We start from the raw sequence: 17838 nt of genomic DNA, 5'->3' as shown, positions 1-17838 counted from the left end.
AGGTTCAATTTCTGGAGTGTGAATTTAACTGACAACAGATTAACAGGAGAGAAAGGGTGGGGGGAGTTCATCACGCGCATATGGAAACAAAGGGACTCCCTAAACCGTTAAAGATTACGGTTTATGTACCTAAATTAATAGGGGAGAGGGAGAGGGGAGAAAAGCCTTCTGTGGGAAGAACAAATGGTTTCCAGAGGAACAAACGAGATACGGAAGTTTGTGATAATGTTTGTTTATGCAGGTGCCAGTGATCTCTTTTATTTTATTTTTCCTCATGGCCATGAAACTTGCCCAGAGAGAGGATCTATGGCAGCCTCACTTCCAGAAGTTTCTGCCTTTTGTGAAATAAGGGAAGCTCCAAGAAGGCTTCTTTCTACATCTGCTGAATCTCAAATTGTCTTCAGTTTAAAATAACCTTCCTACCAACTCTGGGGGTCTGAGTGGGACCCCACCCACTCATTCCCTAACATCACTAGTCGAGGGTTCTTCCTGGAGCGTTGATGCCTTGGCAATTCCAGCCTGCTTCAACGGCCGGCAAGCTTGCTCCTTCTGGAGGACAAAGACCTTATGCAGACAGTCCAGGTGCAGATGTAGTCAAAAGACCCAGGCGAGGCAGGAAGAGCTACTTCCGCTTTCCTTTGGATTTTTCTCTTCCTCCCCTTGCCTCTCTAATGTCGCTATAATAGAAGGCTCTATCCTCCCATGCTTGCTTTACACACTTTCCATTTTGCGGAGAGAGCTTATCGACTCTCGCCGTTTCAATGACCTAATAATCTGATGTCACTCAAGTCTATATTCCCCGCATTTTTTGGAAACTCTAGACCTGTGCCTACAATACAACTGCCTACTGAGCCTCTTACCTTGGATTGTCCACTGCAATCCCAACACAATGAAAACTGAAGTTACAGTCCCTCAAATCCTCTTCGGTTATTCCTTATCTCACCCTGCTCTTCTAGAAATCCATTCTTCTCACGCCTACCAGGGATCTTTCTGAAACACCTCTCCTAAGTATGGCCAGGCCCTGTTTTTTAAGTTTATGGACAGAACAATGAACAGGACAAAGCAGATTGCCTACTTTTGCGTGCTTGAATTCTACAAATACAGAAATAAGAAGAGACACGATCAGTGGTAAGTTCCACGTGGAGAGGTCAAGAAAGGTCTTGCTGAAGACGTGTCATTTAAGCTCAGAGAAGAAAGGCAGAAAGGATACATCTAGAGCAGGAGAAACATTCTGCACGGAGGGATCCTGCCACTTCCAGCTGAAATTCCTTTAATCGCTTCCCAACGTCTTCAGGATAGAAGTCCAAATTTCTAAGCATGGCAGAGAAGGTCTTCTGGCCTCTTGCCAGTCAGTCACCTTCCTCTTATGTTCTTTACATTACATGCCATCAACTCGCTTAATCCCCACAACCACCCTGTAAGAGAGCTGCTTGAGTTCCTCCGTTAGGTTTTAGGTGTCTCTGTTTTCTGTCACAGCATGAGCGGTGGCTCAAAAGCTGTTCATTAAATGAGCAAGCTGTTGGGCAGAAAGGATAGCTGCTTCCATTTATTCATTTTTAATTTACATCCAAGTTGGTTAGCATATAGTGTGATAATGGTTCCCAGAGTAGATTCCAGTGATTCATCCCCTGTGTATAACACCCAGTGCTCATCCCAACAAGTGTCCTCCTTAATGCCCCTTACCCATTTAGCCCATCCCCCCAACCCCCACAGCCCCTCCAGCAACCCTCAGTTTGTTCTCTGTATTTAAGAGTCTCTTATGTTGGGGCACCTGGGTGGCTCAGTGGGTTGAGCATCCGACTTCAGCTCAGGTCATGATCTCGCGATTCGTGAGCCCGAGCCCCGTGTTGGGCTCTGTGCTAACAGCTCCCGGCCTAGAGCCTGTTTCAGATTCTATGTCTCCCTCTCTCTCTCTGTGCCTTCCCTGCTGGCACTGTCTGTCTCTGTCTCAAAAATAAATAAACATTAAAAAAAAAAGTCTTATGTTTTGTCCCCCTCCCTGTTTTTATATTCTTTTTGCTTCCCTTCCGTTATGTTCATCTGTTGTGTATGTTAAATTCCTCATATGAGTGCAGTCTTATGATATTTGTCTTTCTCTAACTAATTTTGCTTAGCATAATCCCCTCCAGTTCCATCCACATAGTTGCAAATGGCAAGACTTCATTCTTTTTGATTGCCGAGTAATACTCCACTGTATATATAAACCATATCTTCTTTATCCATTCATCTGTCGATGGACATTTGAGCTCTTTCCATACTTTGGCTAATGTTGATAGTGCTGCTATAAACATTGAGGTGCATGTGCCCCTTTGAAACAGCATACCTGTATCCCTTGCATATATACCTAGTAGTGCAATTGCTGGGTGCTAGGGTAGTTCTCTTTTTAACTTTTTGAGGAACCTCCATACCATTTTCCAGAGCGGTTGCACCAGCTTGCATTCCCACCAGCAATGCAAAAGAGATCTTCTCTTTCCGCATCCTCGCCAACAAGGATAGCTGCTTCGTAGACGTACAGGTCTAGACTGGTGTGGTCCAACGACAATAAAGTGAGCCCCACATGTAATTTAAAATTTGCTCGGAGCTACATCAGAAAAGTCAAAGAAACAGATGAAACTGTAAGAACATTTTTATTTCCATATCATCAAGTGAACACGACTGAGAAAGGTCTCAATGAGATATTTTGCATCCAAAAACCTTTGCAATCCAGGGCGTGTATCTCACACTTCCATCACCTCTCGGTTCCAACCGGTTTCAAGGCCTCGACAGCCACATGCGCTGGTGGCTCCCTCGGAGTCCTTCCCCCAGCAACCCCCTAAGGCCCCCTCGTACCTCATTACCCGTTTTATCTTTGCAGCCCTCATGGGCACCTCGGATCCTCTCATTTGCTCACGGGTCACGCCTCCCCCCACCACCCACGTCCCTCTAGGCGAGGCCTCCCCTTGACCCGCGCTCGGTGAACGCGGTGGCGCCCGCGGGTGGCCCGCAGGCCCCCGCCCGGCCCCCCGCCCCCGCCCCCGCCTCTGCCGCCGCGGCGCGCCCTCCCCCCACCCCCGGCCCGGCCCCGGGAGCTCGGGCCCGAGTCGTGGACGTGACTGGGAGGAGTCTGCCCGCCTCGGGTTTCCGTGCTCGGCCGCGGCCATGGCGGAGCCCACGGTGTGCTCCTTCCTCACCAAGGTGCTGTGCGCCAACGGCGGCCGCATGTTCCTGCGGGACCTGCGCGGCCACGTGGAGCTCTCGGAGGCCCGGCTCCGAGACGTGCTGCGCCAGGCCGGGCCCGACCGCTTCCTGCTGCAGGAGGTGGAGATGAGGGAGGGCCTCTGGGACGCCGAGGCCGAGGCGGCGGCCGGCGCGGGCGGCGCGGGCGGCGGCCCCTGCGCCTGGCGGGTGGTGGCCGTGTCCTCCGCGCGCCTCTGCGCCCGCTACCAGCGCGGCGAGTGCCAGGCCTGCGACCAGCTGCACCTCTGCCGCCGCCACATGCTGGGCAAGTGCCCGAACCGCGACTGCTGGTGAGGCGGGCGGCGGGGGAGCGGGGCCCCGGGGGAAGGAGAAAAGGGATCGCGCGTTCGGGGGGGGGGGGTGCACCCCGCCCCGCCGTCGGAGGGCGGAAGGGAAGGCCCGGGAAGGGGCCCCCGCGGCGTCCTCGGGGGTGGGGGAGGGGGGCTCCCCTGCGCTTCCAGCTGCGGCGCGGAGCGAGGCCCGAAGTCGTCCGGATCGGTCGGGATTTCTTCACCGCTGCTCGCCCCCCGGAGTCCAGCCCCTGCCCGCGGAAACCTTCGCGGCGCGGCCGCGGGAAATCCGGACTGGGACTTTTGAGTTCGTTTACTCCGGTGGTCCTACCGGGGGGCTTTTGCGGACCTGTGAGGTCCTCGGACCCTTTGTCGAGAGTGTCCTTCCTTTCTTTGCACGTAACCTCAAAGTTTTTTTTTACCCAAGTGAGTCGGTGCTCACCGGTTTAGAAAGCCCGATCTGGAATGACCCCCAGGAAACCGAGGGCGGTATTCTGAGGCCTCTGATCATCCTTGGTTCACTCAGGCTCCCCAAAGCGGGGTCGGGGGCACACTTCACTCCCAACGTCGGTGGACTGTCGGGGGTGGGCAGCTGTTCGGGGTGGAGAAGTACGGTCAGTCACCTTCCGGCCAACAACAGAAGGCATCGAGGCAGGTGACTGGGGCAGGGGGTGCCTTTGGCTGGCTTTCAGGCATCCCGATTTAAAATGCAAGTGACCTTGGGAGGAGAGTGGCTTCCACTCGGCTTTTTTATTATTAGTGCTGGCTTTATTAGCTGTGGTGTATCTTTGGGTTCAGGGAAAATTGTTTAACTTCACACGTGAGTCGAAAGCCAGGAATTTGGCGGACTGGCCCCTTCACCTGGGCCTCTGATCCAGAGCTCTGTGTTCTCCTAGGTCTACCTGTACCCTTTCCCATGATATCCACACACCCGTCAACATCCAAGTTCTGAAAAACCATGGGCTTTTTGGCCTCAATGAGGCCCAGCTTCGGATCCTGCTTTTACAGAATGACCCGTGCCTTTTACCAGAGGTGAGTTACCGAGAATTCACCCTCATACTGAATGCACGATGAAGGAGATCGAGAACATCAAAAGTCACCTTGCAGAGGTCAGGTGTATGGGTGGAGGTTATGGTGCAGTGCTGACCTTTATGCAGTCGCTGTGATTTTAGGCTTTGATCCACAAGGAGTGATGGACGCGTGTGATAAAGAAATAACGAAAATGGTTTATTTTATTTTTATTTTTTTGAGAGAGATAGAGAGCAAGTGGGGGAGGGGCAGAGAGAGAGACAGAGTCAGAGACAGAGAGTCCCAAGCAGGCTCTGCACCGTTTGAGAGATCTCAACGAACTCAGAGATCATGACCTGAGCTGAAACCAGGAGTTGGAGGCTCCAACTGAGCCAACCAGGCGCTCTTAGCCACTAGTTTTTTGATTGCTTACTGAAGGCTAAGTCATTCACATATCTTAGCTCATTAATAACGTGTCCCCGTTTTACAGGTGAGGAAACTGAGACTCAGCTACATTAACTTGCTCAAGGTCACATAGTACATAGCAGATTTAAATTTACGTCTGTCTATGAAGCCTGTGTTTTGTGAATTGCCTGTTTATGCTTTTGCCTATTTTTCTGTTGAGGCATTTGTTTTCCTATTAATTGATAAGGTGTCTTTTTTTTTAAGTTTATTGGGGGGGGGGTTGTATAAGTGGAGGAGAGGCAGAGAGAGAGAGAGAGGGAGAGAGGGAGAGAGAGAGAGGATACCAAGCAGCCTCCATGCTTTTAGTGCAGAGCCCAACTTGGGGCTCGAACTCCCGAAACTATGAGATCATGACCTGAGCTGAATCACGAGTCAGACATTTAACCGACTGAACCACCCAGGCGCCCCTATTAGATGTCTGTAATGATACAGGTCCCTTTTGTGGTCACGTTTGTTGAAAGTATCCTCCCCCATTTACTTTCTTGGGGCTTTAGATACCAATTTTAATTGCTTTGAAATGATTTGGTTCCAAATGTTTAAGTAGTGCCCATTAGAACTGCTGTCATGGTGAAATTAGCGTATTTGTATCTGTTTAGCTATACACAAAGACTTTTTGAAAACAAAACAGTTGGAATCCCCAAAGAAAATATTACAAGAGCCCACCAGTGAAAAGTAGAATTTTCTACTCTAGCACTGATGCTGTCGTAGACATTCAAGTTGCCAGAAGAGGGGTGGGGTGGGAAGAAGGGGGGATGTTGGGAAACCGGAGGGTAGTGTGTGAGTGTGGTGCCCCGTTAATGCTAAGGTAGTTCAGGGTCGAGAAGGGAAGGAAGTCACAAGGCTGGAGGTATGAGCTGGAGCCTTTGGTGAGATGGCAAAGGCCGCCCTCAAGGCAGGAGAATCTGTATGTGGAAGGCAGCACTGGAGTCAGCCTTAGCCACGGGGTTTATTCTTGGCATCCACATCTCCTTTCTCACTTCTTTGGGCTTTGAAGCCAGACTTGATCAGTCATGGTTATAAGCCAGATACATTCCAATGATGTTGCCAAAAGGACCCGGAGCCACAGCTGGAGCAGGTTATTGGCAGGAAGGGAGAAGAGAATGGCAGTAACAGGGGTCCAGTCCAGTCCTTCCTCTCTGAGAGAGAAGGGTTGGTGACACTTCTAGTTACCTTTTAGTTAAAAAAAAAATTTTTTTAAAAAAATTTTTTTTTTCAACGTTTATTTATTTTTGGGACAGAGAGAGACAGAGCATGAACGGGGGAGGGGCAGAGAGAGAGGGAGACACAGAATCGGAAACAGGCTCCAGGCTCCGAGCCATCAGCCCAGAGCCTGATGCGGGGCTCGAACTCACGGACCGCAAGATCGTGACCTGGCTGAAGTCGGACGCTTAACCGACTGCGCCACCCAGGCGCCCCCCAAAAAAATTTTTTTTTAACGTTTATTTATTTTTGAGAGAGAGAGAGGGAGACACAGAATCCGAAGCAGGCTCCAGGCTCTGACCTGTCAGCACAGAGCCCGACGCGGGGCTCGAACCCACGAGCTGTGAGATCATGACCTGAGCTGAAGTCGGATTCTCAACCTACTGAGCCACCCAGGCGCCCCAACCTTTTAGTTTTTATGATATTGTTTGACTTACAGATGTTTAATGTTGTTACATTGTTGAACTTATTGAGCCCGTTTCCTTATGGCTTGTGCCTGCTCTCCTGGGTCCAGCCTCGTCTTGTCATACCCAACTACCGTAGTGTTTTGTGAGCAGCCAGTGGGCTGGCTGCACTTGGGACAGGAGCCCACCCCTGGTCCTGTCACCCAGCACTGGAGGTATGTATCCTGTGACACACAGCATGGCCACTTTGGTGGCGGGGACCACGGAGGAATCAGGAGTGGTGCCCCACATCTCTTGTGTGGAAATGGCTATGACCCCTTTCCACCACTCTCCTAAAGACACAGTACGCAGGAACAGATACATCACGTGATAAAAAGACGATAGGACAAACATTGTGATCTTATGGTTATAATGATAAATATATTTGGTCTTCATCCTCATTCCCGACATAGAGCTCCTAAAACCCTTGGAATTTCCTACATGATGAGAGCTGTAAAGGTGTCTGTTTTTAAGTGATTTTTGGAAAGCCCTTTGGTGACCTAAGGACAGGAGCTGGTTGTCAGGAGAACAACTTTTTTTTTCCCCCAACACTTTTTTTTTTAACTTTATTTATTTATTTTGAGAGAGAGAGAGAGAGAGAGAGAGAGAGAGAGAGAGAGATTGTGTGAACAGAGGAGGGGCAGAGAGGGAGAGTTCCCAAGAAGGCTCCGTGCTGTCAGCACGGAGCTCAACCCCATGAACTGTGACATCATGACCTGAGCCGAGACCAAGAGTCGAACGCTTAACCATCTGAGCCCCCTAGGCGCCCCGAGAGTTGTAACTTTTATCCCCTCCCCCTCACTTTTGCACCCCCTGGGAGGGCAGAGGGGCGTAGGGATGGAGCTCATTTACCAGTGGCCCATGATGTAATCGATCATGCCTGTGTCAGGAAGTTTCCATAAAAACCCAAAAGGACAGACCTCCAGACAGCGTGCAGGGTGGTGAGCACACGGAGGTGCTGGGAGAGTGAGGCCCCAGGAGAGGGTATGGAAGCTCCACACTTTTTCTCCCCTCACCTCACCACATGCGGCTCTTCTACCTGCGTGTTCCCGGGTTATATCATTTTATAATAAAGTGGTCATCTGACTCCTGTGAGCTGTTCTGGCACATTAACTGGAGGAGGAGGTGGTGATGACCTTTTTTTTTTTTTTTTTTTTAATTTTTTTTTTTCAACGTTTATTTATTTTTGGGACAGAGAGAGACAGAGCATGAACGGGGGAGGGGCAGAGAGAGAGAGGGAGACACAGAATCGGAAACAGGCTCCAGGCTCCCAGCCATCAGCCCAGAGCCTGACGCGGGGCTCGAACTCACGGACCATGAGATCGTGACCTGGCTGAAGTCGGACGCTTAACCGACTGTGCCACCCAGGTGCCCCGGTGATGACCTTTATAGCAGTTCAGGCAGCAACAGATGGACATTTGAAGTGGGGCAGCCTCGTGGGACTGAGCCCTTAACCTGTGGGATCTGCCGCTATGTCCGGGTAGACAGTATTCGGGGGGAGTTCGAATCTGTGGGACATCTGGTCATTGTCCTCTGAGAATGACTTGGTGGTGTTGAAAGAAACACACATTGGAAATACGTACAATGTGATACTAATACATTTGAAAACTTCAATGAAATGGACACATTTCTAGAAAAAAATATAATTCATCCAGACGGTTTCAGGTTGCCTGGGTGGCTCCATCGGTTGAGCGTCTGACTCTTGATTTCCACTCAGGTCATGATCTCACTGTTCGTGGGTTCAAGCCCTGCCTCAGGCTCTGCACTGACAGTGTGGAGCCTGCTTGGGACTCTCTGTCTCTTTCCCTCTCTCTCTCTGCCCCTCTCCTGATCACTTTCTTTCCCTCAAAAATAATAAATAGGGCGCCTGGGTGGCTCAGTTGGCTAAGCATCCAACTTCAGCTCAGGTCGTGATCTTGTGGTTCATGAGTTCAAGTCCCACGTTGGGCTCTGTGCTGACAGCTCGGAGCCTGGAGCCTGCTTAGGATTCTGTGTCTCCCTCTCTCTCTCTCTCTCACACTCTATCTCCCTCTCAAAAATAAATAAACATTAAACTAATAATAATAAATAAACATTAAAAAAACTGTTTTAAGAAAATACAGAAAGCTAGAATAGTGTTTATTTTTGAACAACAAAAGCATTAAGATAAAAATTTAGGGGTGCCTGAGTGGCTCGGTCAGTTAAGTGACTAACTGTTGATTTTGGCTCAGGTCATGATCTCAGTTTGTGAGATCGAGCTCCGAGTTGGGCCCTGCGCAGCACAGAGCCTACTTGGGATTCATTCTCTCCCTCTCTCTGTGCCCCTGCCAAATAAATAAATAAGCATTTTTTAAAAAAAGATAAAAAATTTAAAATCGCACGGAACCACAGTATTAGTTAAAAAGTCTTCTACAAGAAAACATGAGGCTTGGGGCGCCTGGGTGGCTCAGTCAGTTAAGCGGCCGACTTCGGCTCAGGTCATGATCTCGCGGTCCGTGAGTTCGAGCCCCGTGTCGGGCTCTGTGCTGACAGCTCAGAGCCTGGAGCCTGTTTCAGATTCTGTGTCTCCCTCTCTCTGACCCTCCCCTGTTCATGCTCTGTCTCTCCCTGTCTCAAAAAGAAATAAAAACGTTAAAAAATTGTTTTAAGAAAACATGAGGCTCATACAGTTTTATTGTTGAGCTCTATCAAATCTTTAAGGAATATTTTTATTTTGAGGCTAGGTGTAGGATCTCTTTTTCTTGATCTCCTATACATCCCTGAACCAGTGTCATACTGTTTAGTTAGTTTATATTTTAACATATGATGGCCCAAGTCTCTGCTGATCACACTTCTCTCACAGAAATGTTTTCTCAGGGTGCCTGGCTGGCTCAGTCAGTGGAGCGTGTGACTCTTGGTCTCAGGGTTGTGAGTTCGAGCCCCACGTTGGGTGTAGAAATGACTTAAAACTAAAATCGTAAAAATAATTTTTTTTTTCTTTCATCAATTGCTGTAAATGACAGTGCAACCAAACGTGTCAAGTGTTGCTTCATTTCTGTGCCAGGTGTGTTTGCTGTACAACAAAGGGGAAGCGCTGCATGGCTACTGCAACATGAAGGAGAAGTGCAACAAGTTTCACGTGTGCAAGTCCTTTGTCAGAGGGGAGTGCAGACTTCAGAAATGCAAACGGTCCCATCAGCTCATTCATGCCGCAGCCCTGAAGCTGCTGCAGGACCAAGGACTGAGTGTCCCAAGTGTCGTTAATTTTCAGATAATCTCTACCTACAAGCATATGAAGCTGCACAAGGTGCTTGAAAGTCAAGGTGAGAATATCAGAGGGAGAACACTACCGACACATAGTTTTGACCAGAAAGTGAGTCTGGGGGGGATGGCACCTCACATTGTAAGTTTTGCTCTATCCTCGGGGAAACCGGACCAATATTTTCTGATGTTTTCTGATGGAGAACTATGGTTGTTCTTTTTTTTTTTTTTTTAATTTTGTCTTAAACTTTACTTATTTGTTTTGAGAGAGACAGAGACAGCATGTGCAGGGGAGAGGCAGAGAGAGAGAATCCCAAGCATGCGCTGTCAGCACAGAGCCCGATGCGGGGCTCGAAGTCACTAAACCTTGAGATCATGACCTGAGCTGAAACCAAGAATTGGACGCTTAACTGTCTGAGCCACCCAGGTGCCCCTAGAACTGTGGTTCTAAAAGGAAGGAAGGGATAGAGTTTACTTTCTGCGCCGCCGGCTAATAACATCTGCCAAAGGGTTTGAGCAGTGTACCTCCTCGCTAAGCTGGGGGCCAGGAAGTGGGTACAACTGTCCTCACAGCTTTTTTAGGAAGAAAGAGGAAGGAGGTGGGCCAGTGGCCTAGAAAGGGAAGGAAAACACAGGAATGGATTTCTTTATTAAATTTGAATTAAAGTGTTTTCTTTTTCTTTCTTTACTTTTGCTGAGGTAGTAAACATACAACGTTGTATAGTTTCAGAGGTACATATTTCGATATTTGTATACACAGCAGAAATGATCGCAGTTAAGTGTAGGTAACATCTGTCATCATACATAGTTACAAAGTTTGTTTTCCTGTGATGAGAACTTTTAAGAAAGTATGTTCTTTTTTCGTTATTAAGAAATTTTAACCATATTCCATAAAAATTTAGAAAGTGGAGAGTAGAGATATAAATTGCATGATTCCACTCACTCCATCCACAGTGATTGTTACCATTTATTTTGCAGGGCCGTCCCTCCTGTTACTATACAAATTCCAGTCTAGTTGTGGTTGAAGTATGCATTAGTATCTTAAATTTTCACTTTATCAAGAATCATAAATATTTTCCTATGTTGCTGCATAGTCTACCATTAAAAAATGGGTCTACAGGGGCGCCTGGGTGGTGCAGTCGGTTAAGCGTCCGACTTCAGCCAGGTCACGATCTCGCGGTCCGTGAGTTCGAGCCCTGCGTCACGCTCTGGGCTGATGGCTCAGAGCCTGGAGCCTGTTTCCGATTCTGTGTCTCCCTCTCTCTCTGCCTCTCCCCCGTTCATGCTGTGTCTCTCTCTGTCCCAAAAATAAATAAAAAACGTTGAAAAAAAAAATGGGTCTACAAAGTGTGGTTTGGTGTACTTTTAACTACAGTGCATTCAGGTTACTTATTCTATTCGATTTGTTTATAGCTGAAAATCAGTTTCAGTGGGTGGTAGGCTTAGGAGAATTGCTGAATTTGGGAAAACCAAACCAGCAAAGTCAGAATCTCCAAACTATTGATGCGGAGTTTTCTTTTCTTTTCCTTCTTCTTTTGAAATGTTTATTTAATTTTGAGAGAGAGAGGTGGGGGGGGGAGGGGCAGAAAGAGAGGGAAACAGAGGATCTGAAATGGGCTCCATGCTGACGGCTGCTTAGCAGACTGGGCCACCCAGGTGCTTCTTGATACGGAGTTTTCTTCTGTTGGGATGGTCGTGGCTGACTTCCTGAGCGGGTGGTTTGAAGGTAGTGTTGGAGGCTGTCTAGGGAAGCCTGAATGATGGCGGGGATCTTCTAGGCCAGGTACAGGGCCTGTCATCACCCTCATCTGGTCTTGTTTAGTGGGTCTCTCCTAACTATGAACTTGTGTGTGTGTGTGTGTGTGTGTGTGTGTGTGTGTGTGTGAAATAAATCTAGAAAACACAAACTCTCCAAATCCAGAGCAGTGTTGGGACTTTTGGCTGGGATCTGATCTGCTGGGCCGATGCTCCCAACACAAAATGAAATGGAGAGCGATAAAAGAGGTGTCCCAGGAAAGTTCATCTCTTTGTCTTCTTTTTAGGGAATTCAGCTTCTGCTGAGTGTTCACAGGGCCTTGAGGAACCAGGAGTACACGTAGCCGGCGCTCCAGAGGCCAGCCCTCTGGTGCCCGGCCCCGCTCAGTCAGCCAAGAAACCACATGCAGGTAAACCTTAAAGGGCGTCAGTGAAAGAAGAAGTGTGTCCAACTAGAAGGTCTGAAAACAAAGCTTCTGTTGAGCTTAACTTGTAAGCTCGTTCATTTCATCATTTTCCAGTCACGGTCGTAGTAGTACCTACCTCACAAGTTGTTGTAAAATCAAAGAGGACGGTGGTCGGGGATGTGGTTGGACGCTGAGCAGGCAGAGAGGATAGGACGTGAGTATGGTTGGGGTCGGTCCAGCGTGCACCGTGAAGATGGCCCATCCTGCCCGAAGTCCCCAAGAGCTTTCCCCAGGCCGGCGGGAGCTCCAAAAGGAGTGGGTTCTGCTGACTTGCTCTGTGACCCACCCAGGGTTTTTCCTATGCGCCCATATACACAGTTTACATAGTGGTAGTTCTGGAATACGTACGCTTTGTACTCTTGTTTTCTCTTAAAGTTTCATAAGCACCTTTCCCTATTCGCATTTTATCACGTATAATCATTTGAATGCACGGATACACTACCAGATGATCGCTTACGTCACTATTTCCCTTATTCTGGGATATTTCAATTCTTTCTCACAAATTTTGAATAGGACTCTTAAAATCCTTACCATACTGAATTTTTAAATTTCTTCTTTTGCTTAGGCTTGTAGGTGCTAAAGGATACTGTCTTTTTGGTTTGCGTTTCTTTAAGTATATGCAAGTGAGTATTTTCCTGTGTGTTTTCTGTATGTCTTATATGGTGTGTTTCGTGTTTGCCCTTCAGTTCCTGGGGCCCTCCTCTGTGCTGATATGGCATGGCTTTCGATGAGGTTCCTCGATTTTCACGAGAGGATATCACTTGTACCGTGCTCATATGATACCCACCTCTGTGGATCCGTCCTCAGCCAGTACCATAGCTTTATAACTTTTGAGTGCTCACCAAAGATTTCTACCTCACTCTGTCCACTCTTCGTTTTTTATTAAATTTCTTTGCCAAAGCTCCATTGCTACCGTTTAAACAGTATGTTGTTCCTCTCTGTTCCTCGAAGTTGTATCCATTCTTTCTGTGGATCAGGAGAGACCATCAGAAACCTATATACCTCACCCATTTCACGTTGCCTTCTCCACCCCGGCCAGCTTCCTTCATCCAGTTAAGCTCGGATGTTTGGTTCTTTGTTTTCATTGAGGGGTACAGAGAAGCAGCATCATGAGATCTTTTTCTGGGTTTCCTGTTGTGATATCCCCAAATGTCAGTGTGTAAAGTTTTGTTTGTTTGTTTTTAAGTTTAACTTTCCTGCGGTAACACATTTGAGAAATAGGGACAAGGGTAGTGAGTTTTTCATAAAGCTGAATTAATTTAGTTTAGAAGCATGTTTTATCATGAAATGCTGTCTTCTCTATTGGGGAAGGTGTGCAGAAACATCCTTTTCAGAGTGAGAAATTGCTGTGTTTTCTCCTCATGGACAATAAGAGTCACGCGGTTAATCTTTTCACTTTGGTTGTCCACAGCAGTATTTCTGAAAGCCCTTCTGTTCTGCATACCTTGTTTCCTTCTTCCTAGTTCTGATTTTTCCTGGTGCTATTTTTTTTACGAAATTATTTTTACATTTTATTATTGTTATTTACATTTTATCCTTTCACTATGTGTATTTTTGCTATAAGCCATCTAAAATTCTTTTTTAATTTTTCATTAAATTTTTTTAGCCATCTTAAATTCTTAATGGAAAGTGTAGGGTATAAATGTATATCCTGTCTATTAAGAGACTTGGTGGACTTTTACAGTATTGTGTTTTTTTTATACATCTTCTAATTATGCTTTTATGTGCAGTTATTAGCCCTCTGTAATCTCTGTTACAATATTTTATGTACAGTAAATACATAGGGAATGTATAATATTCCCTTTAAAGCTTAGTTCTGTTAGTATTCATTCTGTAAAGATATTTTATGTAATTATACTTGACCCTCATTTCCAGCTCATGATTCAGCTGTTGGAAAGTTACTACAGGAGAATTGGAGATGATTTTTCTTTGGTCATTTATCAGGGCGTATGAGGAAGGTGCACATCCATAGGCCCCACAAATTCAACATAACCTAGGTTAAATACTAACTTTCCTATAGACTCGTCCCTTCTTTGGTTTCTTTATTTTTGGAGTATCAACAAACTACCAACTTAAAGCAAAACCCTACAAATTGTCCTCATACTCGTCTTTCTCCTGGTTCCTTATGTCAGACTGGTTACCCAGTGTTGGAGATTAGTTTCCCTTCAGAACTCTCAAGTTTTTGTCCTCTGCCCCTTTCTTTCCATCCCCTACACACAGCCTCGTTTCCAATCCTCATCAGCTCTTGCTCTGATGCCACAGATGTAGGACTCCTTGGTTTTCCGGTTCTGTCTTGTGAGAGTATTTTTATAGAAGGTGCGAGGTGGCCCCCTGTTTTCCTTCAGTGATGGCAGTCCCATTTTAATTTTTCATACAATAGGCTTTTGTGGATTTCATTGGTTTCCTTACCACCTTCTACCCCCCCCCCCCACCATCCCCAAACCTTCCACCTTGTGCCCAGTTGGGCTTGTGAAATGCAGATCTAATCACGTGCTATCTTTTGCCATAACCTTCATTGGTCCCCACGATGCAAGGTAGGAGTCATAAACTCAAATGCCTTCTTGGATGAGACAGGTGACCTAAATGGATGATGTGAGCTGGCTGTAAGAGAAATGGGGGGAGAGAGGACGTGTCGTAGCAAGTTGCCCATCTGAGGGGGCACCTGCCTCTCCTACCCATGTGGGCGTGCAGACCCAGGCTGTCATGTTGTCCAACTAGTCGAAAGAAGCCAGATCCAGATTTTATAATACGTTTTCAGGTTTTTAAATATTGGGCTTTGACTGAGTTTTGAAAATGCAGACCAATATTGTGTGTACTGACCTACTTGTAATTTTTGGAATGTGCCATTTTATTTTATGACTCTCTGTTTGTAAAGGATGTTCCTGTTAAGTGCCAATCCTTCCCTCTTCCTGCCTTGAAACCTGGCAAAACCAGATTCTTTAAAATGCTAGTTAGTCTTTCCTGACCCCAAGAGAGGCCGTTCTCTTAGCATTCTCAAAGTTCTCGCGTAGCACTTGCTTTGCCAGGCTTTCTGCTTTTACTCCCTAGCTTTGAGCCAAAACAAAACCGTAATTTCTTCTTTTTGGACACTTCGCAGTGAAGAAGTATTTTTTGTCATGTAATGAATCAAACTCTGTGTTTGAATCCATGGAATCAGTATGATACTGGTCTTCGTTGTTCTTTTTTGCCTCCACATATATATTTTTAATTTTCAAAAAGTCTTTTTTCCCCTAAGGAATGTGTTATTTAAGGTAAACATCTTTTTGGTGCTTCATTTGGAATCATCGAGGTCTAAAATGAACTGTTTAAGACTTACGCTTATGACACTAATTCCTCCCATCAAGGAATTAAGTCGCTTCCTTACTGATGGGTTCCTTGATTTCTCTCGTGATAATTTGTTCTTGGTTTTATCTAGGCCTTATATATCCCTTATTACATTAATTTTTTCTTAGCTAAATACATCTGTATTGCTACTCAGTATGGGAATCTCTGTCATTAGAATGCTATTAATTTTTTAAATGTTTGTCTTTTGTTGAGTTATCTTTGTTCTACCAGTGTTAGGTGGCCTTTTTGTTTCTCCCAAATGTAAAACCATAGCTGCAAAAAAGACATATTTGTCTTTTCTTATGTATTTCTGTTTTGCTTTGTGTTAAATAAAATTGTGTTAAAATATAAATTTTGATGTTTCTTCATTACATATGAAGTTTATTGTTGGCTTTAAACAAATGTTCTCTATTTAATAAGGGAAAAAACATTTATTGTTGGAAGCTTTTAGTAAGAATTGGTATCTTTGTATAATCATATAATTTTTATCATTTAACCACCTAACATGATTATGTTACTGGTTTTACTATATTAAAACCTCCTTCAATTCTGAGTAACTCTGTTATGACATACGTTCTTTTAATGTATTTCTTTTCACTATTTGGTAATTTTTATTATAATTATATACATCTATACATTCATAAATAAAATTGATTGATATTTTATATGTGTATGCAATTTCCTTTTTGTTTTTATTGCTATATGCTCAAAGTATGTTTTATTCTAAGCGCTGTTTTGAGTTTTGTACATTGATTCGGAATGTCATTATTATTTTAAAAAATTTTTTCCCAGCTTTATTGGGATATTATTGACATATAACACTGTATAAGTTTAAGGTGTATGAGATGATGATTTGATACATGTATATAATTGTGAAATGATTACCACACTAAGGTTAGTTAACACATCCATCACCTCATATTCATTATTATTTGTAAAATAACGTATTACTCTATCATTGAATTTCCCTATTCTTATTTAGGAATATTTTTCCAAGAGATTTATTGGAAGATAAAGTATTATATCATTGTAGAAATTTGGGAGAATACAGGAATGTATTCAGAAGGAAGTAATCATCACTCATGATACCATTGTTTAGTGCTGTTCTAAGTTCTTTAGATATACTACCCTGTTTAATGATCAAAACACAGATGAGTTAAATCAGTACTGCCCTGACCCAGGCAAGAGAGGACCCTGCCTTGGGCCTCTGCTTTAAAAGGTTTTCTCTGCTTATGACTTATACCACTCAGTCCCCATGGAAATGCTTCTCCACATCTCTTATCCTACGTCCTCAACACAAAACATGATTGCTTGTGAACTCTGTGCAGGTCTGTGGGCTGAACCACTGTCATCATTGGAAACATATAGTTTCAGACTTTGTGGAGGGCTTCTGTGGTGGAAACGTGTGGGAAGCAAAAACGAATCAACCTGTCAAGGCCTGCCTTTTGGATTGCCTGGATATTATAGATCCTTGCCTTTCGGATTGCCTGGATACTGTAGGTCCTTGCACAATCAGTGGTTTCCAGTTTCCATTTCCCTTCCTCTTTGTCTTCTGATCAGTAGCTCTGGGCATACCTGCAGTTGTGTGGTATTTACTGCAAGTACACATGGCAGCTGGGGAACATTTTTGCACTATTAACCAATTCACATTACTCTTCAATATTTATAGGAGAAGTTTTCCATGTGACATGTGAAAGGCAGGATTCAATTTCTTCCATTAGCAAGTACATGCACATTGAAGGTGGTAATGAATATATGGTTTTATGTCTTGTTTTTTACAGAAATATTCTTGATTTACTTAAATTTTCAAAAAGTTCGGGGTGCCTGGGTGGCTCAGTTGGTTGAACGTCCAACTCTTGGTTTCGGCTCAGGTCATGATCTGATAGTTTGTGGGATTGCGCACCGCGTTGTTGGGCTCCAAGCTGACAGCGTGGAGCCTGCTTGGGCTTCTCTCTCTCTCCCCTTTTCTCTTTCTCTCCCTCCCTCCCCCACATGTACGCTCTCTCCCTCTCTCAAAATAAGTAAGCTTTTAAGAAATTAAAAAAAAAATTCTTGATTTACTTAAATTTTCAAAAAATTAAATGTGGAGTTGCACTTCAGTTCAGGATGTGGGAAGTCACAAGAAGAATCAGATAACCTACAAAATCGTAACTTTTCTCAAGCTTGGTCATAAGTCAAGAGTAAGAGACTGGTCATAAGTCTCAGCAAAACTAAAAGGCCCCTGACGGAATGGGAGAAGATATTTGAAAGCGACATATCAGATAAAGGGTTAGTATCCAATATCTATAAAGAACTTATCAAACTCAACACCTAAAAAACAAATAATCCAGTGAAGAAATGGGCAAAAGCCATGAATAGACACTTCTCCAAAGAAGACATCCAGATGGCCAACCGACACATGAAAAAATGCTCAACACCACTCATCATCTGGGAAATACAAATCCAAACCAC

General features: G+C 45.2%; 1 protein-coding gene across 1 annotated transcript; it reads left to right on the top strand.

Moving 5' to 3' along the window:
- Positions 1-3082: 3082 nt before the first annotated feature.
- ZC3HAV1L (zinc finger CCCH-type containing, antiviral 1 like) lies at positions 3083-16052 on the top strand. The gene is made up of 4 exons (XM_023250607.2): positions 3083-3506; positions 4403-4538; positions 9645-9903; positions 11884-16052. The coding sequence occupies exons 1-4, from the start codon at positions 3139-3141 to the stop codon at positions 12015-12017; spliced, it is 897 nt and encodes a 298-aa protein (XP_023106375.1). The 5' UTR covers positions 3083-3138; the 3' UTR covers positions 12018-16052.
- Positions 16053-17838: the final 1786 nt, after the last annotated feature.

The sequence above is a fragment of the Felis catus genome, chromosome A2 (assembly GCF_018350175.1).
Source record: "Felis catus isolate Fca126 chromosome A2, F.catus_Fca126_mat1.0, whole genome shotgun sequence".
In the NCBI taxonomy this organism is placed as follows: domain Eukaryota; kingdom Metazoa; phylum Chordata; class Mammalia; order Carnivora; family Felidae; genus Felis; species Felis catus.
This window is presented reverse-complemented; position numbering and strand designations above follow the sequence as displayed.